The sequence below is a fragment of the Suncus etruscus genome, chromosome 1 (assembly GCF_024139225.1).
Source record: "Suncus etruscus isolate mSunEtr1 chromosome 1, mSunEtr1.pri.cur, whole genome shotgun sequence".
Taxonomy (NCBI): domain Eukaryota; kingdom Metazoa; phylum Chordata; class Mammalia; order Eulipotyphla; family Soricidae; genus Suncus; species Suncus etruscus.
The window spans coordinates 47,702,506-47,723,993 of NC_064848.1; the positions used below are offsets into that span (position 1 = coordinate 47,702,506).

At 38.2% G+C, this 21,488-nt stretch overlaps 1 protein-coding gene across 1 annotated transcript in view; it reads left to right on the top strand.

Moving 5' to 3' along the window:
- The first annotated feature begins 2,980 nt into the window (after positions 1–2,980).
- Positions 2,981–21,488, top strand: part of FOCAD (focadhesin) — a 326,609-nt gene continuing 308,101 nt past the window's right edge. The window contains 3 exon segments of the mRNA XM_049769400.1: positions 2,981–3,089; positions 6,776–6,850; positions 13,339–13,493. Coding sequence (XP_049625357.1) covers positions 3,033–3,089; positions 6,776–6,850; positions 13,339–13,493 — 287 coding nt within the window. The 5' untranslated portion in view covers positions 2,981–3,032.

Here is a 21,488-nt window from a genome sequence, read left to right on the forward strand (position 1 = left end):
GAGCATGCATTTGTATTTAAACATTTTTTCCCCCTAGGAGAGAATGATGTTTTAATACCTTGAATGACAAGTTATTGTCATTAATCATAAAATATAAAGCGTTTGCAGATTAAGGGCATGTTTTAGATTTTATATTGTTCTGTTTTTGTTTGTGCTAGGGATAGAACACAGTACTTTTCACATACAAAATAAGTTCTTAACCTTAAGCTACATTTTCAGGTCTTAAAATAGGTATTTATTTTCAAAGTATCACACTAAAATAAGCACCATATTTTGTAAATTAGATACTAGCCATCCATCTATAGGAGTAGATAGATTCACTCAAAAGCGTCTTTGGGATACTCTCAATTCTGCTGTCTGCTGAGTGAGATTCGGTCATCAGGAAACACTTGGACTTCATTTGCTGAGTTCTCTTTCTGAATTAAATATTGTGCTATAGTCATTTTTTTTTCAATTTTTGTTTGTAAAAGAATATGAATTTTCCCTTTGCATTGCTTATTGGGCACATTCCCTAATATAACATACTGTATTTAAATATAAGGTCGAATGTGGGGCATAAAAATGTTTGTTGTTTTTAATGAGGCAGATTTTTCGAGTACATGGTACCGTTTTGAAAGCAGCTGTAGAAATGAAGTCAGATAGGTGGGATTCTTGATGGGGAGCTTCAACATTATGAATTAGAATTTTCGTTGAACTTGCCTAAGAATTGAAAACCAACTGTGAAACCTTCGCAGTGAAATGATGTGATCGAAATGGTACTTTAGGCAATTAATCATATAGCAGTACAGGGGATGAACTCAAGTGCAGAGAACCTAAATACTAAGCAGTTACTGATTAGAAACAGGGAACGAATGTCAGCTGAATCTCAGAAAACAATGATTCTCACTTTGTGATATAGAGATTAGATTAGAGATTTGTGGTCAAGTAAATTAAGGGAAAAGAAAAGCCCAACTACAAGGCAAGCAATCTTTATGGGAGAAACTAAATACAGTTTTTGGGGGCCATATCTGGCAGTGCACGGCTTCAGCCTCTGTGGTCAGGGATCATTTATGGACGTTTTTGGGAGTATCAAATGGGATGCTGGGGATCAAATCATGGCTGAGCAAAAGGCAAGTACCTTTTGTACTATTGCTCGGGTCCTAATACTTAATTTATGTTTAATATCTGCAGTCTCTGGTTTGGAGAGTCTCATGAAAGAGAGTAGTAGAGTGTTTGGAAATGTAGATAAGATTAAGGCTTTGGGAGAATTTCCAGTAAAGCTTCTACCCCTCTGCCGCTTTTATCAGCCATAGTTTAACATAACTCACCTGAGGGTCAGGGTTGATGTAATTAAGGGGACTTTTTCTAATTAGCTCAGAAAAGATGAAAGGAAAAAGTTAAGTGATTTTTACAGGTGTATGACAATAATCACCAGAGTTCCAATGCACTCTCCCTACTCCCTCAAAAAATGACAACCCTACTTATCCATTCCACAACCCCATTCCCTTTCCAGTAACTGTCAGAGTTTTCACTACATTGGGGAATTAGTTTTTTTGGTTTTATTTTGTTTTGATTTGGTTTTGTTTGATTTTGGGCCATATCCATTGGTCCTCAGAGGTCATTCCTGGTGGATTCTGGGGATACTAGATATGGGATTCCAGGGATTGAACCTTGGCCTCCTGCATGCAAGACAAGCACCTTAATTACCATACTGTTCTGCTTCTGAGGAGTTTTATTGTGTTCCCCCTCTGACCTCATATTCTACAAATGAATAAAACTGTCTGATAATAGTCATTCACTTCTCTACTTATTTCACTTAGTCTCTTGTTCTAACTGTTCTCACTTAGTCTCTTGTTCTAACCATTCTTTTAAGATAGGGACATAGATTAAAATTTTAGAATAAGTTGTTTCAGTGATGTGAAATGTCAAATACAAGGGAGTAAAGTTGGATCTGGACATTAATGAAGAAATTTACAATCCGTCTTGAGAACTTAACTTTGTAAGGTTGGAAAGTAATTAGAAAACAGCAGGTTTGACTCAAGGTTTGAGGTCAGGAGAGTTTTTCAGTCTCTTAATTTTTTTTAAATGTAACCTAAACTATTGGACTAATATTAATTTTGTAAGTTATACTGTGATATAAAGGTAACCTGAAGCATTCTGTTTTTTCAGAGTACTGTAAAGGTGGGTTCAGTACTACATAAAAACGGTGTGAATTGGTAACATTAGGCAGTCTTGTTAGTTCTGTGTCTCTCCAACTGCCTTTCCTCTGTCCTTTTTTTTTCCTTTTAAATTTTGAGAGCCTTTTAAGAGTCCAATGTGCTATTTGCATTGAAAGTTGGGACTAATTGCTTGCTCGCTCCTTTAGGTAACAAAGTGATTTATTCTGATTTATAGGTCATTTCTGTACCTCCTGGTAAAAAGCTCATTGAGCTTTACACTGATCTTTTAGATTAGGACTTGAATTAGTGCTTATATGAAAATTTGGCCCAAAGTGAGTCATAGTTTAAACAATTTTGTGAAAATATGGTGCTTTGTCTCTAAGAAATTTTGATCTATTAAAATTAATTTTCATAGCTTGGGCGATAACTCAAAGGGCTGGAGCACATACTTTAGATATGAGAGCCTGAGTTCAATCCCCAGGTACTACTATTCCTTCCTTCTTCCTTCCTTTTCTTTCTTTTTTTGGACACACTCAGCAACACATATTCTATTCTTGCTCTACACTTGGAAGTTACTCCTGAAAGGTTTGGGGGACCAGATGGGATGCCAGGGGTTGAATCTGGGTCGCCTATGTGCAAGCAAATGCCCTATCTGTTGTGCTATTTCTTTGGTCCTTTATTCTTGATTATTGAATTTGAAGATTAAAATTATTAAGAGTGAAGGGGATGCCAAGGATTACCCTGCATAACTTTATTTTCTTTTCATTCGTGATATGTTCCTTTTCACTATTATCTGAGTAGTAGTTATTTTGTTTGAATTACTGTTTTGGACTAACAATATTCTTTGTTTTGGAATGTTACAGAATCTGCATACATAAATGTAAGAGAAGCAAAATGTCAGATGATATCAGGAAAAGGTTTGACTTTCCAAATCCTCTTATCCAATCACAGGTAATTTTATCTATTTGTGTATTTTTATGGTAACAAAGGAATCCTTTTGGGGGTTAGTTAAATTGAACTATATATGTACACACATATTTATACACATACATATCTTGAAGTAAAATAGTTTTATTTAGAATTGTATGAAGGGAGAGAAAAAGAGAGGAGGAGGGACTGCTAAGAGGAAATATATAAAAAAGAGAGAAACCATGGGTTACTTTGGGGAAGGAGAAAAAACTGAGAGTACATCTTATAAATCTTATCTATCTATTGTGCCTAAACACTTGATATTTTTATTTCCTTTACGTGAACACATTGCTATTTTATTAAACATTTTGAGAGTTAGATAAAAAATTATATTTGGCAGAAGGAATTAAGTATTTACAAATGACCAATCTCAGTTTTTTTTTTTTCTTCTTCAGTTTTTGAGTTACACCTGGTGACACTCAGTGGTTACTTCTGGCTCTGTGCTCAGAAATCATTTCGGGCAGGCGCGGGTGACCATAGATGCCAGGATCTGAACCACCATCTGTCCTGGGTCGGCTACATGCAAGGCAAACATCCTACTGCTGAGTTATCTCTGGCCCAAATTTTTTTTTGGGGGGTCACATTTGGCAGTGCGCAGGGGTTACTTCTGGCTCTGTGCTCAGAAATCGCTCCTGGCAGGCTCAGGGGACCATATGGGTTGCCAGGGATTGAATGTGGTTTGGCTAGGGTTGTTTCTCTGCAAGGCAAATGCCCTACCACTATGCTATCACTCTGGTCCTACAGTTTCTATTTATACTATTCTTTTTTCTTAAAGAAAATGAAACCTTGCTTAGCCTGAAGGCCACCGAACCAGTATTCTTTTTAATTTATAGGTAACTATTGGGAGCAGAACTTAATATCTATTTATCTATTTATCTTGGAATATTGGGCCATACCCAGTCTTCTCAGGTATTACTCTTGGCTCTGTACTCAGGTGTCATTTTTTGTGATGATCTGGAGACCATATGGAATGCTGGGGATTCAACCTGCTACAGCAGCATGTAAGGCAATTGCTTTATATGCTGCTTGATCTCTCTGATACGAGAGATTAATATTTTAAAGTTACATATTCTACCCCTGTGCATTGCTTGCCTTCGCTAATAATGTTTTTTTAAATAATGGCATTCAGTAATAATATATCTAAAGTAAAATTTTTTTTTTGACCACACCCGGTGACACTCAGGGGTTTCTCATGGCTATGCACTCAGAAATCACTCCTGGCTTGGGGAACCACATGGGACAATGGGGGATCAAAACTTGGTTCGTCCTGGGCTAGCGCGTGCAAAGCAGATTCCTTTCCATTTGCACCACAACTTCGGCCCCTAAAGTAAAATTTTTGACTTATATGCTTATTGAAGCAGTAAATTGCTATATGCTTAAGATTTTTAAATTATAATGGTTAAAAATTAAAACAGACAATTTTCTGTCAGCTCCTAACTAGTAGTGTCCTGGTAAATCAAGGTACTGTGTAGCTGACTGCCTTTTCTTGTGAAAGGAGAGCTCAGTGATAGCAGAAGCCTGCCAGAAGACCTAATAACATGCAGCATCTTGGAGAGTCAACAGTTGGCTTTGGAGATGTCTTCTGTGAGGATTGACTTAGCTGGATAGTGGGAAACCCTTCCATGAGGAGTAGGACACTCCTTATGCAAGATTCCTTTCTATTTGACTGGATTGGATTAAAAAAATCTGTGCACCATATAGCTCTTTTGAAGAAGATGATGAAGGCTTGGAGGGTGCTGTCAACAGTGTTTTGTTTTCCTATACCTGGATGCACTTTGTTAGATAATCAAGAGATGGCCTTTGTGTATGGCTGTTAAGGGAAAGGTAGTTTTATTTATTTATTTTTTTTGCCAATGTCAACTTAAACTGTTGTACTTTGGAAAACTTAGTAATTGGTTTTAGTGACTGAGTTAGCCTCTGATTTTTGAATTTGCAATTAACGTAGGTTCTTTTCTTATTTGTTAGCAGGATAAATGAGGGAAAATAAATTTGATGGATAGTGGAGGAGTGTTTAGCATTACATTTGTTTTCTTTTCGTCCTTTTTCTAAATATCAGTGGTAGCTTTTAAAATACTTTGAATGTTTCATATTTGTTTTATTAGGTTCTTCCAATTGCGCTATGTCCTCTGTAAATACTTATTGTCCTTTGTAACCACTACTCAGTGTTAGCAACAAATCTCATTGATTTACACACATTTTATCTTTGAAGTAGAATTACTTCTAGTAATTGATGGCAGCAGTTGTTATAGTGCCTGCACATTTGTGAACTTGGTCGGGATTTTCTATATAAATCTAAAAGCTCTTTCTTCATAATAAAACTCCAAATTTAAAGTACAAGTAGCATTGCATAATCGATTAATTGGCAGCTTAATTTTTTTCAATGTATATAAAATAATAGTGCATAATGCAGTTCAGTTATAAACAATAAAATGTGGTATATTTTGTAAATAGGAATAAAACTACTCATTGACTTTCAATTCTTTTCACTCTTTCTCTATGCTAGGAGGTAAAAAACGATAAATTTAAGTAAACAGTTTATAAGTAAATAACTTATATTCGAATCTGATACTATCAAGCTTTGAGGTGTCAATTCATTTCTAATATGAGATAAACAATATGAAATGAAGGACTGAGTACTGTTTTTTTTTGTTTGATCTCTTTTGGAGACCTTGCAAAACTGACTAGTATTCCTTGCTGCATTCCTGGGTCCCAAATGCAGGATTAACAATTGTTGCAGTTTTTTCCAATGTGTGTTGCTGGAGAGTACAGACAAGGGCTCTTACTTTGCATGCAGCCAACTTGGGTTTGAAACCTTCCATCCCATATGATCTCCTGAGCATCACTGGGTGTGACCCAATCTCCATCCCAAAAAAGTTTTTTCTAGTGAATACACAGAATGGCTGTCAATGTTAATAGCTTCCTACCTTTTAGACAGGTGTCTGTGGTAGTACTCAAGAACCTTGAGAATGACTTTTAGGTGGCAAGAGGTAATGTATTGTGTATGTAATCACCTTCCCTTTAGGAGTCATAAATTAAGTTTGGAGCATTTTGGTTAAAGCAGAACACATCAGAGATTTATAAGGCTGAAAACTTATTGAAGAACCAAAATCAATGAAAAAACTGGTAAAGAAATTCTAGTCATTGAACTTAAAAGAGGGAGAATGGTCATGGTGGAGGGAAGATCTCTTAGTTGATGTTGGTGTAGGCTCTGGGCCTGAGGACAGAAATAAGTTTTCTCCTTGTTCATTAAGGGCATGATGAAGCATGATGGAGTTTATTTAGATGCAAAGATGATTTGAAAGCTTAATTTTTTTTGTGGTTTAATGGTTAAGCAATTTCAAATTAAATACTGACAACAATTTGAATGGAAGATCTGACAATTTTCTTAACATCCATGAAATTCAGTTAATATTATCTGTTTAAAATTAGGATAAATGTTTACTTGAGGGTTGGTAGAAAGACTAATTTTTACATGTTGAGTGCCTAATGTAATGCCTTCTGTGTAGCGCACTCATAGTGAATTGGGAATGCTATCTGCTGTCAATTGACATTGACTCATAAAGATTAGCAGTGATATTAATTACCTTCAAGTGCAACTCCTGGGAATGTCCTTCTGAGGGAATGTATTTCTTAATTTTGTTTTTTTTTGTTTTTTGTTTTTTTTTTAGGCGGTGGGTCATCTTATTGCTGCAGTCCTAAAAGAAAATAGCTTTTCAGGAAAGATCCACCAGTCCACAAACCAGGTTTGTTTCTAGGTTCGTTTTAATTGTTGGCTCCAGCTGTTTCACATTCACAATTCTTTGTTCTTTGCACAATTCAGGTCACTCCAGAGAGGATTCTGAACTGTGAGAAGCTTAGTACCTGTTATTTTTTAAACTCTCTCTTTTTTCCCCCAAGTTTTTTAAACTATAAAACTGGTTAAAATAATCAAAAGATGAAATGCACGTAGTGGGAAGGGGAATCTTTTTTTTTTTTTGGATTAAAATAATTTTTATTGAAAGTTTGCATTGTTTCCATATTTTGTTTATTCTGAATAATGTAGTAATAAATTTAGGAGTCAAAGTCTTTTTGTATTGAATTTTTGGACCCTCGCAGTAGATATCCAGAGTGGAATTTCTGGGTCATATGGAAGTGCAATTTTTTTTTAAATAATATTTTTTATTTAAACACCTTGGTTACAAACATGATTGTGGGTGGGTTTCAGTCGTATGACACCCCCCATCACCAGTGTAACATTCCCATCACCAATGACCCAAATATCCCTCCTCCTCTCCTCACCCCCACCTGTACTCTAGACAGGCTTTCTATTTCCCTCATATATTCTCATTGTTAGGATAGTTCGCAATGTAGTTATTTCTCTAACTAAACTCATCACTTTTTGTGGTGAGGTTCATGAGGTCAGCTGTAACGTCCAGCCCTCTCCTCTTTTGTCTCTGAAAATTGTTGAGACATGTCTTTCATTTTTCTTAAAACCCATAGATGAGTGAGACCATTCTCCGTCTTTGTCTCTCTCTCTGACTTATTTCACTCAGCATAATAGATTCCATGTACATCCATGTATAGGAAAATTTTATAACGTCATCTCTCCTGACGGCTGCATAATATTCCATTGTGTATATGTACCACAGTTTCTTTAGCCATTCATCTGTTGAAGGGCATCTTGGTTGTTTCCAGAGTCTTGCTATGATAAATAGTGCTGCAATAAATATAGGTGTAAGGAAGGGGTTTTTGTATTGTATTTTTGAGTTCCTAGGGTATATTCCTAGGAGTGGTATAGCTGGATCATATGGGAGCTCAATTTCCAGTTTTTGGAGGAATCTCCATATCGCTCTCCAGAAAGGTTGAACTAGTTGGCATTCCCACCAGCAGTGGATACAAGTTCCTGTCTCACCGCATCCCCACCAACACTGCTTGTTCTCATTCTTTGTGATGTGTGCCAATCTCTGTGGTGTGAGGTGGTACCTCATAATTGTTTTGACTTGCTTCTCCCTGATGATTAGTGATGTGGAGCATTTTTTCATGTGTCTTTTGGCCATCTGTATTTCTTCTTTGTCAAAGTGTCTGTCCATTTCTTCTCCCCATTTTTTGACGGGATTAGATGTTTTTTTCTTGTAGGGTTCTGTCAGTGCCCTGTATATTTTGGAGATTAGCCCCTTATCTGATGGGTATTGGGTGAATAGTTTCTCCCACTCAGTGGGTGGCTCTTGTATCCTGGGCACTATTTCCTTCGAGGTGCTTCTCAGCTTAATATATTCCCATCTATTAATCTCTGCTTTCACTTGCTTGGAGAGTGCCGTTTCCTCCTTGAAGATGTCTTTAGTCTTAATGTCATGGAGTGTTATACCTACGTGTTGTTCTATATACCTTATGGTTTTGGGTCTGATATCTAGGTCTTTAATCCATTTGGATTTTACCTTCATACATGATGTTAGCTGGGGGTCTAAGTTCGCTTTTTTGCAAGTGGCTATCCAGTTGTGCCAACACCACTTGTTGAAGAGGCTTTCCCTGCTCCATTTAGGACTTCTTGCTCCTTTATCAAAGATTGGATGATTGTATTTCTGGGGAACATTCTCTGAGTACTCAAGTCTATTTCACTGATCTGAGGGTCTGTCTTTATTCCAATACCATGCTGTTTTGATAACTATTGCTTTGTAGTACAGTTTAAAGTTGGGGAAAGTAATGCCTCCCATATTCTTTTTCCCAATAATTGCTTTGGCTATTTGAGGGTGTTTATTGTTCCAAAAGAATTTCAAAAGTGCCTGATCCACTAATTGAAAGAATTGTCCTGGGATTTAATGCCATTTTTATATCGAAATTTGGTGTGTCTTTTGGTTAGTCTTGTCTTAAATTAGGTCTTTTAGTTTTTCTCTTAAGACTGGTTTTGAGCCTGTAAAGTTTCTGAGCTGTTTTTGTCTGTGAAACCATGTATTCTTCCGTAAAACCGGAAAGTGAGTTTTGCTGGGTACAGTATTCTAGGCGAAGCATTTATTTCATTGAGTTTTGTCACTATATCCCACCACTGCTTTCTGGCCTTGAGTGTTTCTGGTGACAGGTTTGCTGTAAATCTCAAGGATGTTACCTTGAATATCATTTCCCTTTTTGATCTTGCTGCTTTCAGAATTCTGTCTCTATCTGTGGGATTCATCATTGTGACTAGGATGTGTCTTGGGGTATTTTTTCTGGGGTCTCTATTGGTTGGTACTCTTCAGGCATGCAGGATTTGATCGCATATATTCTTTAGCTCTGGAAATTTCTCTTTAATGATGTTCTTGACCGTTGATTCTTCCTGGAGATTTTCTTCCTGGGTCTCTGGGACTCCAATGATTCTTAAGTTGTTTCTATTGAGCTTGTCATAGACTTCTATTTTCATCTGTTCGCATTCTTTGACTAATTTTTCCATTATCTGTTCATTTGCTTTAAGTTTTTTTTTTCCAATCTCTCCTGCTGTATGGAGTTGTTATTTTCTCATCTTCCACAACATTAATTTTATTCTCAGCTTCTGTTACCTTCTTGGAGAGCTTATCCATTTTGTCATTCAATTTGTTTACTGAGTTTTTCAGGCCTGTTATCTGACCTGTTATTTCAGTTTTGAGTTTTCTGATTTCTGTCTTCATATTTTCTTGATTATTATTAGTGTTCTGTTCAACTCGATCCATGGTTTCTTTGAGTTCTTTGAGCATCTTCCATATTTCTTGTCTAAACTCCTATCTGAGAGATTGATTAGGTGGTTGGCTGTTTTCTGGTCATCAGATGTGTCATCTTCATTCTTTATGTCTGATGTTGGCCTGCGTTGTTTCCCCATTGTCACACTTGTATTGTGGGTTTTCCTACATGTTGTGGTGGTATTCATTGGCTAAATGATGAGTGTGGCCACGTTCCTCTGGCTCTGCCCTTTCTGGGCGGGTCGACTCGCCTCCAAGGAAGGGGAGCCCTCCGTGGATGAAGCCTCACACAGGATCAAATCTTAGGCCTGAGCTCGCAGCAGAGAAGACAGTCGGGAAAGAAATGCCGGGCTTCAGTGATCCAGCACAGTTCCTAGTGTGATTTTTTTCTTCTTGTTGCAGTGGCGTTCTTTCATTAGAAAGAGCACACAGCTGCGAATCCGTCCTCTTCTGGAGCCTCTGGGAGAGCTATTTTTCTGGGCCCTTTTCGACACACTCCCAAGAGGTTCAGGAGACAGGACAGTGGAAAAACACGCACAGGCAAAACTCATAGTTTCTCACAGTCGGTAACCACTGGGCAGGCGTAGATTTTCCCAGCCTGACGTCACAAACGGGACCTGACTTTCTGCAGAATACTGCGGGTAGCCGGTTTTCATGGTCGGACAGTTCCTTGGCTTTCTGGCCCTTGGATGAGCCTCTGGGAGAGCTATTTTCCTGGGCCCTTTTCGGCCCACTCCCAAAATGTTCAGGAGACAGGATAGTGGCAAAACACGCACAGGCAACACTCACAGTTTCTCACCGGAATCTTTTTATTGATGAGAAATATCAGAGTGTGATGAGTATAAGCTTGTTTTAGAGACGGTTCTGTCTAGGATTACCTCTGACGGAATATTTATGTTTAGTAGAGAAATGGGCATATGACTTTGGGTGGAGCTTTCACATGCTTTATGTAGTCCCAAATGTTAGCTCTCAGCTGGAAAATTTGACAATAACAGTCTGAGCTTGAGGAAAATTTCTGTACCTTGTGTTCTCCTGGTGAATGCTAAGATTTGAAGCGTAGAAGGTTTTCACTAATTAGTAATATATATTTTGATATGAGGGTTAGGAACTTCTGTTTAAGTATGTACTCTAAGGTAAACACTCTACAGAACATATGTGATGGAGATACATTTTATTTGAATTAATTTTTTTAAATATAAACAACAGAAATGGATTTTTTTTGCCTTACATTCCTTTTGGTTAGCTGCTCCAAGTTAACATTCTTTACAGCCTTTGCTGACATGCTGTAATAAGTGGAGGGCATACTTCCCTAATTGGCATTTATCTGGTGTTTGTATGCAGTCATATAAATTAGGATTTCTGAGAGCCCTGATCTTAATACTGCAGATAATCACATTATGTACCCTGAAAAGATATAGTGGTGTTACTTTAACTGCCAGGATTTATTGAATATCAATTTTCTATAACTAAATATTTTGTCTTCTGTTTAAAATGAATGCTTTCTTTTACAAGGACACATTCTTACCTGAGGCAACATTTTTAAAATTCACTTATTTTGTTTGCCAGGCTACATTATGAAGTATTGACATTTAGAACCTTTTAATATGGACCATACAGGTGAATAAAATTTCCTTTTAAATGAAAGAAGAAATGGAATGTAAATATTTCCTTCTTGCAGTGACTATTAAATATATTGTTCTCTTGAGCTGGAAAAAGCTGAAAGAACCAAGCTCTCCTGTTTGCATGTAGGAGGCTGGGTTTGGTGCTTGAAATTACATGATCCTCTGAGCATCAAAAAGAGTCCTTTTTGCCTCCCCCTTCACTTTCTTCACTGAGCAGCTAGGAATAGTCCTTGAATACTGCTGATTGTACCCCCAAAATGTCTAGTTGTACAATATGAACATAATATGGTTGAAAAGGCTCCCAGAGTCAGTTGCATTAGGAAGTGAGTACAATATATGAAAGTTGAGAATTTTATTATTTTATTATTTTTAATTTTTTTGACTTGATAATTTTGATATTTTTCTCCAAATTATATCTTTTCTAATGTCACAAGAAAGAAAGAATAACTTAATTGTATTTTCTTAAAAATGCATACGAAGTTGGGGGCAGAGATAGCACAGTGGGAGAGCATTTGCCTTCCATGTGACCAATGCAGGAGATGGTGGTTCAATTCTCAGGCATATGGCCCCCCCCCCCCGCCCCCCAGACTGCCAGGGGTGAATTCTCCTCCCTCCTTCCCTTTTTTCTTTCTTCTTTTTTTTCTTTTGGCTTTTGGGTCACACCAGGTAGTGCTCAGAGGCTACTCCTGGCTCTGTGCTCAGAAATAGCTTCTGACAGGCTCGGGACATTATGGGATGCCGGGGTTCGAACCAATGACCTTCTGCATGCAAGGCAAATGCCTTATCTCCATGCTATCTCTCTGGCCCCGCCAGGGGTGATTTCTGAGCACAAAGTTAGGAGTAACCACTGATTGCTGCCAGTTTTAGACCCCCCCAAATGCACAGGAGGGGGCTGGAAAGATAGTATAGTAGTATCGCTTCGGGGTTTAACCCCAAACCTGGGGAAAAATGCACATGAATAAACAGCAGGAGGTATGTCAAGTGACAGAGGCATGCCTACTATGTGTGAGGCCGAATTTAATTTCTGGAGCTGCACTATCAGGTTTGACCCAGGTGGTTCCCTACTCTGTATTGTTGTTCCGAGTTCACAAGCATGGCTGCTGAGCATCAGAGGGAGTGGCTTCTCTGTATATTTAAAAATGGTACAATATAACCTTTTACTCCAGAACTGTGTATAAATTCATATGAACTTAACCCATAACACATCAAATATAGATTTGTTAAAAGTGATTGGGGTCCTGGGTAATTGAAAATTACGAAAATCTGAACTTCTGCATTTAAAAAAATTTTTTTAAATAAAGAATTTTAAAATAACTTAAATTTATTATGGATCTTCCATGTGCTTTCTTATTAAAGACAGTAGATTCACAATTGAAGAGAAGGGCAAGGTCACATACTTTTTTTTGGAGAAAAGAGACTGAGTAGGCATTTGTTGCCAGACAGGCATTAAACAATCAGTTTTTTGGTAGCCTGCCCTAGTATATTCTCTTTCCTATAGGTCCACATTGGCATCAATAAATTGGAATAGGAGGGAGTGATTGGTTAGAACCTGAATGTTTTCTGAAACTCTTACTGTCAGATAGTTTAAAAAATAGGTATGAATTTGGAGTTCAGCTTAGACTAACTGTTGTAGAGAGATTGTTGGTGTCTGCCTAAATAGCTTGGCCAGAATATTGCTCTACAACAAAGTCTTGGTTTTGATCTCTGTTAAGTTTGTCATGTTGATTAAACTTGGGTCCTACCCCTGTCTGTCTTTGTAACCAAGTTGTGACAAGAGGAATTGTTATATTGATACAGATCCATGATTTCTTTTTAGTTTATTCTGTAATGGGGTAGTAACAAACAGCATCAGTATTAGTAAGAATGCTAGTCTGCTGTGAACAAATGACACTTTGAAGAATGGATGGCGAGGACTGTTATTGCATTTAATCACTGATTTGATTGCAGACTCCTGCATTGAACCTGCTGTGGGAGAAGTGTTGTAGTGACAGCGTGGTGGTTCGAACAGCCTGCTGTGAGAGTCTGGTGGCACTTGTTGCGCAGGAGCACGCAGAATTCGATTATATTCTCAATGGGATACTGAACCTCATCCCATCTGCCAGGTACTCTTTCTTTCCTTCCTGTTTGATTTATTACCAATTTCAGTTTTGTGGGTTTTTTGTTTATTTGTTTGTTTTTGGGTCACAGGGCTTATTCCTGCCAAGTACTCAGAGATCACGTATAGAGTATGATCATTCATTACTCAGAGACTCTGAGGGGTACTTGGGATTATGTGTCAGCTGTTTAACTTTTTAGGAAGATAGTCATCAATTTGCCCTTATGTACCAGTTTTCACCATTCTTTTTCTTAAAAATTGTCATGTACTTGGTATTTATTTTGAGGGAATTTCCTTACTTGGCCTGGGGTCCAGCAGTGGTCAATGCTCAGGAGATTGTATAGGACAGGAAACAGAACACAGGGCTTGTCCATGTCAGTCATTGATCTATTTCTTTTGTCCTGTACTTGATAATTGTGTGTTGTGGTTGCACTAGAAAGAAATAAAGGGCAAAGTAAATATGTTGTTGCTTCATATAGAGTATATTTGTGTGTTTATATCTGTCTTAATTGTAGTGCTAACATGCTACTTTAAATTCTACACTTTGGAAATTTGTGGACCTTTTCTATACTTACATTTAGGGATTTGCTTAAATTTTCTATTTTTATGAAGAAAATACCTAAGTATCTCATAATTAAAATGACAGTGTAAATTTCTGACATTTTAGGAAAGAATTGCTTACACAGTGGTAAGACATGCACTACAGACACAACTGGCAATGCTTGGCTGGCCTTTAGTAGTGATGTATATTAGAGAATAACAGCATTCATTTCTAAAATAAGTTTTTTGAAGGTTGAGGCCATAGTACAGCAGCTGGAGCACTTACATGGCTTGCATGCGGGTGACCCAAGTCAATCCTAGACATCCCATATAATACCACCAGGAGTGATTCCTGAGTGCAGAGCCAGGAGTAACCCCTGAGCATTGCTGGATGTGGCAATGTGGTTTTGGGTCACACTGGCAATGCTCAAGGGTTACTTCTGGCTCTACACTCAGAAATCGCTCCTGGCAGGCTCGGGGGACCATATAGGATGCCGGGATTCAAACTGCCGTCCTACATGTAAGGCAAATGCCTTACCTCCATGCTTTACTCCGGTTCCCCAAAAAAGTACTTTTTTATTTAACTTCCTTCTCCCCTGAGTTATTCCAAGTGTTCTTTGAATTTATTTGGAATGGAAGGTGTGTGTGTGTGTGTGTGTGTGTGTGTGTGTGTGTGTGTGGTGTGATTTAACTTCTTTCTCCCCTGAGTTATTCCAAGTAAGTACTGTGGTCTTTGAATTGATTTGGTATGGAAGGTGTGTGTGTGTGTGTGTGTGTGTGTGTGTGTGTGTGTGTGTGTGTGTGTGTGGTGGGTCTCCCAAGTGTTGTTTAGGAGGTCCGGAGGTTTATCCCAACAGTTCTTGTGTACGTGTGTGTGGTGGGTCTCCCAAGTGTTGTTTAAGAGGTCCAGAGGTTTATCCCAACAGTTCTTGACTAAGTAGGCCTGGGGGTCAATGTAAGGGCTCAAAGGTCTGCTTGGTTCTTGTGGTGCTAGGTATTACCTATACCACAGTGATGCTCTGGGGATTATGTGCTAGCAAGAATTATATGGTCTATCAGGCCATCATTTTAGGGGAACAGTCTAAGTATATGATACTGCTCGAATCCTGCAATATTGGGGATACCCACACCATCCTGCTTGTGTTTGGGTCTCCAAGAGCTGTACCTGTGATGCTAGTGGACCACTTGTCATTAAGAATTGGGAACCTGAGTTGGGATCATTCCAGGCATGCACCATAACAACTGCACTACTTTTCTTTTGTTGTTTGTTTTTTGTTTTTGGGCCACAACCGGTGACACTCAGAGGTTACTCCTGGCTATGCGCTCAGAAGTTGCTCCTGGCTTGGGGGACCATATGGGACGCCGGGGGATCGAACCGAGGTCCGCCAGGCAAAGCAGGCACCTTACCTCTAGCGCCACTGCCCGGGCCCCAACTGTACTACTTTTTAGCCCCTCTATTTTTTTTTAAATAAGCAATACACTCACATAGCAAAATATTCAAAGGGACATATGAGGTAAAATCTTCGATCTACTCTTTGATCTCAGTTTTTCTTATGAGGTGGGATTTTTACATTATCTTTTAATTTTTTATTGTTATCATTATTGTTGTTGTTGTTGTTGGTTTTGGGGCCTCACCTAGCAGTACTCAGGGTTTACTCCTGACTCTACACTCAGGAATAACTCCTAGTGGTGCTTGCACATAAAATTAATGCATTTAATGTATGTATTTTCCTTTAGAGAGAATTTATTATTAAATATATACAATATTCTTTACTTTGCATTTTTGGGGGATTTTGGGGCCCCTCCTGGTGATATACTGGTATCCCAGCAGTTCAATACCAGGACCCAAAGATGAGGTGCTTCTTGGGCTCTGTGGTGCTGAGATTACTTAGATCATGCTGGTGGTGCTCAGTGCCCTTCAGGGATATACTTGACAGTGGTTGGATTTTCTAACATTCTGCCCAGTGATGCTTGAAGGACCAGGTGATTACGGGGTTCAGAGTTTGGTGCCTGGCTTTGCTTGCATATGGTTGTAAATCGGCTGAAGTTCACCTAGGAAGCTTCTGTGGCTCGATTATCTCAAATCTTATGAGACATGGCTCTTGGGCCCGGAGAGATAGCACAGCGGTGTTTGCCTTGCAAGCAGCCGATCCAGGACCAAAGGAGGTTGGTTCGAATCCCGGTGTCCTATATGGTCCCCCGTGCCTGCCAGGAGCTATTTCTGAGCAGACAGCCAGGAGTAACCCCTGAGCACCGCCGGGTGTGGCCCAAAAACCAAAAAAAAAAAAAAAAAAGAGACACGGGTCTTGCCAAATTTTCAACCATTCAGCTGAGAGCTGAACACATACGTCCATGCAGTTTTCTTTCACTTGGGACTATACTAGCCCATCAGCCAGATTTTACTATGGCCCCCTCTTAAATTGGCAGCTCTTGCTCCGGTGTGGTTGGTTTTTCATTTTTTGATAAGTCTTAGAAGCTCTCTGCCAGCTTAAGGGGCTCCCTGTGTACATGTCAGCCCTGGACTCAGGGTTGTGTCACCAGTCAACTTGTTTTATGACTATTTTCAGAGTAAAGCTCTGACCTTCATAATCTCTGCACTCTCCTCCTTCTTAGCTGAGCTGTGGTGTATAGAAGTCTTAACAATTGAAGTCTCTGGAGAAACATTTTTAGAACAGTTTCATATTTGAGGATGGTGATATTGCCACCCATGGAAAATATAGGCAGATAAGACCTTGAAGCCTATCATTTAAAATTCTTAATTAATTTGATCAGGAAAAGTATTATATAAGTATAAAGTATAACATTTTCTTTGTTTCCAATAGTATTAATAATTACTTCTGCTTTAGAAAACAGTTTTCTTTATTTGGTTTATTTCAAGTAGCTGAGCTTTGTGGTTTGTTGTGATTATAAAGACTCTACATTTTATTGTTTGTCACTAAAAAAGCAAGATGAGAATAGAATTTTAGAAATTAAATTTAATTAAAAGCAGGAGACCCCAAAAGCCTCCTCCTTCCCAATGCGACTCAGAGATTTCTTCAGAGACAGAAAGTCATTATATTTGGAATCCTAAAGCGTGAATGATTTTGTAATTTTCCTGTGCTATTTTTGGCTGAGATATTTTGCTTCTTTAATTTCAGTATTGAAATTTCTACTTTTCTCGGAATTCCTCTTCTTAAATACAGGCTTATCAATATCTGGAGACATCTTGGGCATATAAAACATGACAGTTACTTGGCTTTGTCTTAGAAAAATTATTCCAAGACTTTTTCTTTCAGTTTTTCTTTATTTACTAACTAATTTAGCATCCTTCAGGAAGTAGGAAGGTAGATGGGTGTTAGAGTGGATAGTGAGAAGCAGCCTGTGATGGAATTGGTATTTAGAGAAGGTTGCTTTTGGAGTTTTATTGGCATTGCAGCCAGTAAGATAATCTTTCCTAAACTTGTAACCTGCTCTTCAGTCCTTTCCAGGTCTAGTTTAGATAATGCCCAAGGGGTACGTTGGGACACCCCACCAATTGAGAAACATTGTTCTAGAGCTTGTTCCATTGTCAAATCTGACTTGGAAAAAGACTTGACATTTGAAAAGCTCTGGTCCTCTGAACTTCAGGGAGTGGCTGGGAAAGTGTTTGGCTCTGTTTGAGGGACTATTCTCTTCAAAGACAAAGTTTGATGCTCAAGAGTGTTTTCAGTTCAAAGCTGAGGCAACATGAAACAACTGCAAGCAGTTTTTTTTTTATAGCTTCTGTAAACAAAGAAATGGATTAAAGAGGGCTAAAATGTTTTGTTGTTTTTTTTTTTAATCAGAAAGTAAATTTGAAAAATAGTAAAAGGTTCTTCCCTAGGGAGGATGAATGAAAGACGGGGACCACAAAGGAAATACAGTAAGGAAATCATCATTGCTAATTAGATGAGAATTTTGAAATACACTCAAACTGAAATTACATTAAATGATGCATGGTAGCATGTTCTTTCCTTGACTTTAATGGGCTTAAATCTTAAGATTTGACCTTTTAAATAGTTGCTTCTTTTTTGACTTTACATTGAAATTATTCTAAGATAAAGATTTTCAGAGCAAAGAGTTACCCGCTTTTCTTTCCATGGAGCCCCCACTCCCACTGTGCTGGCTTCCCGAAAGCTCACATATCTATTGTTCCAGTTGCTTAGTAACGAGATTGTGAATAAGAACTGTACTCTCCTGTAGAACCAGGTATTCAGTTTTTGATACTGAGATGTCATGACAGCCTGTAATTTTGGTTCAACTGCTTTCCCAACCCCCCCTTCTTTTAAAAATGTGTTTGTTAGGAAGGTTATGCTTTGGATAAATTAGCCTCACACTTCATTTGTATGCCTTTTGTGCTTCTAAACAAGGAAGGGACCTGTAATTTATGTATTTGGGGAAAACAAAGTATAGGAGGGTGTGAGAAATGAAGTATTATTTTTTTTTTTTAGGACTCTTGAAGTCTGCTGTGTAATAACATCTTGGCTAGGATATTGAAAATTCCTGCAGAGGGTCTTTACCCATGCTGCTGGACCTAGTGAGTTTAAAACCATGGATTGATGAAAGTCCAGTTGTTTAAACATAATTCTGAGAAAACTATATGCAGTTAAGATTTAGGGTAATCTGTTGAGAAATTCTTGTTTTTCAGGGTTTTCTCTTTTGCTGATGCTCTTTCCCCTTGAAACATTTTGCTTTGTTGTCATATAGAAGGCAGCTAGTTACTAAAGAGATGCTGTATTATCTTTTATACAGCTCTTCAAACTAGTTAGCTTTCTTCTCTATTTGATAGAAGGACAGAAAAGATGTGTTTATGGGTTTATATCCTAGGTATAAGGAAGACAGTTTTCTCTTGCTTTCCCGTGCAGCTGAGATGTCAGTGAACTTTTCAGAATTCACGATAGTCACAGGCCTTCTACAATGGATTCAAGCACTCATTTAGTTCTTACTTGAGATGACAGAATTACTAGACCATATCTGTTTTCTGCTTGTCCTTTATTTATTATAATATGAAGTTGTTCATAATACAGTTATTTCAGACATTCATGTTCTACCACCAATCCCACCACCAGTGTAATCTTCCCTCCACCTTTATTCCACTTTCCTCCACCCCTAAGCCTGCTTTATTATTAGGACAATATGAATTGCTTTATATCACTTGCTATAACTGTATGGTTAATGGAATTATTGAAAAATATTTTATATAAGAAAATATGTGATAACTGTTATATCTCTTAATTTAGAGCTATATGAGTTCTTTAAGTTATTGTCTGGGGGTTTACTAGGTTTCTAGTTGTGATTTCTGTGTTACTGTTTTTTGTGTACTGAGCTTATTTGGCTTCTATAATACTTGCCCATGTAATTTGGTGTGCTCCTACTGGGATTTTTGTCAAGGAATTTGGAGGTGTTTCTTAAGAATCTGTAGAAGTGGGTTGATGAGTTTATATAACAGACTGTGGGATGTGGGTGTGGCTTCTGTGGCTTCCAGTAGTGCAGGGGTCAGGTGGGGGGCTGGAGGAAGGCTGGTATAGTTCCCACCCGAAGAAGACTCCACAAACTGTACTGAATTTTTTGTTGATTTGGTGTCTCTGCAGAGATTAGTCATGAAGCAGTGTGGTTAGGCCCTTGGATTGGTGACCGCTGTGAGGTGTAGATGCAATTGGCAGAACAGAGATTCAGTCTACTTCTCCCCCCCCCCCCCCCCCCCACACACACACACCTTTGAGGGCACTCCAGAGGTTTCAGGCAGAAGACCCATGTACATGTAAATTTTAGTGGCTTGGCTTGCAGATTTTCTAAGAATAGTTGTGCATCCGTGGAGCTGGTTTGGTGAGCATATATGGTAGTGACTGGGTATGCTATTTTTTGTCTTTTAAGTGTATTTCCAGTCATTTATATTGTTTCCAGTTTTTCTCTTTTTTCCCCTCCAGTCCTGATTCTTTGTCTAAAATCCCAGAATTGCAACTTGTAGCTCATAATTAGAAAAATGATTCTAACTACTATCATGTCTAGGACATTTTGCCCTACTTATATTTTTGCTAGTTGATTTGATTGAATGCTTTGTTGTAAATTTTTCCACTGTAATAGGTGTTTTTGCTAAGATGTTTCTAAATGACTTAAGCAAAGTGACTATTGAACATGTTACTTTCATAATGAAAATATGCTTCAGAAATACTTTAGAACAATATTTTTCTCTTGGCACTTAGAAGACCAATAAGTATATAGAATTTTTCCAAAAAAAATTAATCAGCATTATATTTCTCAGATTTTATTTTAAAATAGAAACCTGATTTTTTATTACTTATTCAAGCATGAATTTCCTCAAACTTAGTTTTCAAATGTCCCCCTCTCTTCCTAACTCTTTTGCACTGTCCTTACTTTACCAAATTAAAATTTTTTTTTTTTTTGGTTTTTGGGTCACACCCAGCAGCGCTCAGGGGTTACTCCTGGCTCTATGCTCAGAAATCACTCCTGGCAGGCACGGGGGACTATATGAGATGCAGTGATTCGAACCACCGTCTGTTCGAATCAGCTGTGTGCAAGGCAAATGCCTTACCTCCATGCTATCTCTCCGGCCCCCAAAATTAAATTCTTAATTTCATAAAGAATTTAGAAATGATTGTACCATTAATTTTTAATTTTGTTCTTATTGCTGGTAACTTACTATGATTAAGTATGAGGAATCAGCTCTGAAAGGTGACTTCAACGGTTGAATGCCTGCTTTGCATCAGAAGGCCAGGGTTTAGTCCCCAAAACTAGATCGGAACTATATATTGCTGGGAGCAGCCCCTGAGCACTACACATTAGCTGCTGAGCACCACCAGCTGTGCCTTCTCCCTCCCCTTCCATAATGGCCAGTGCATTATCCTTTCCAGCCCAAGTGGGACTTGGCTGCATTTGTTTATTATTTACCCTGTGATTTCACAGATACCTCTCTTGAAATTATCTACCCAAACCCTGTGACTCTCATTCCTGGTAAAGTTAGTATGGAAACTGTTTGGAAAGTTAGGAACCAAGTATTGTTTGTAGTCTTCCAAAGGAGTCTGAGCGATATTTAATTTTATAATGAAATAAAATACTAAACAAAGGAAACCAAATACATACTATTTGTGCATAGTATTGTTTACCTACATTACTTAGTGAAGAGCAATTTTTTTGTGGGTGAACCTGAATAGTTTGTATAGCTTGATCAGTGTTTTTCTTCTTTTCTTTGACAAACACATACACAAACAGACATACACTCCTGAATGTTTAGTCATTATGTTCCCATATTCTATCTCATGATATTATCTTATTTGTTTTTGGGTCACAACCTGTTGGTGATGAGGGCTTACTCCTTGTTCTACACTCAGGAATCACTACTGGTGGTGGTCAAGGGACCATATGGCATGTCAGGGATAGAACCTGGGTCAGTCTCATGCAAGACAAGTGCCTTACCTGCTGTTCTACTGCTCTTGGCCCTCATGAT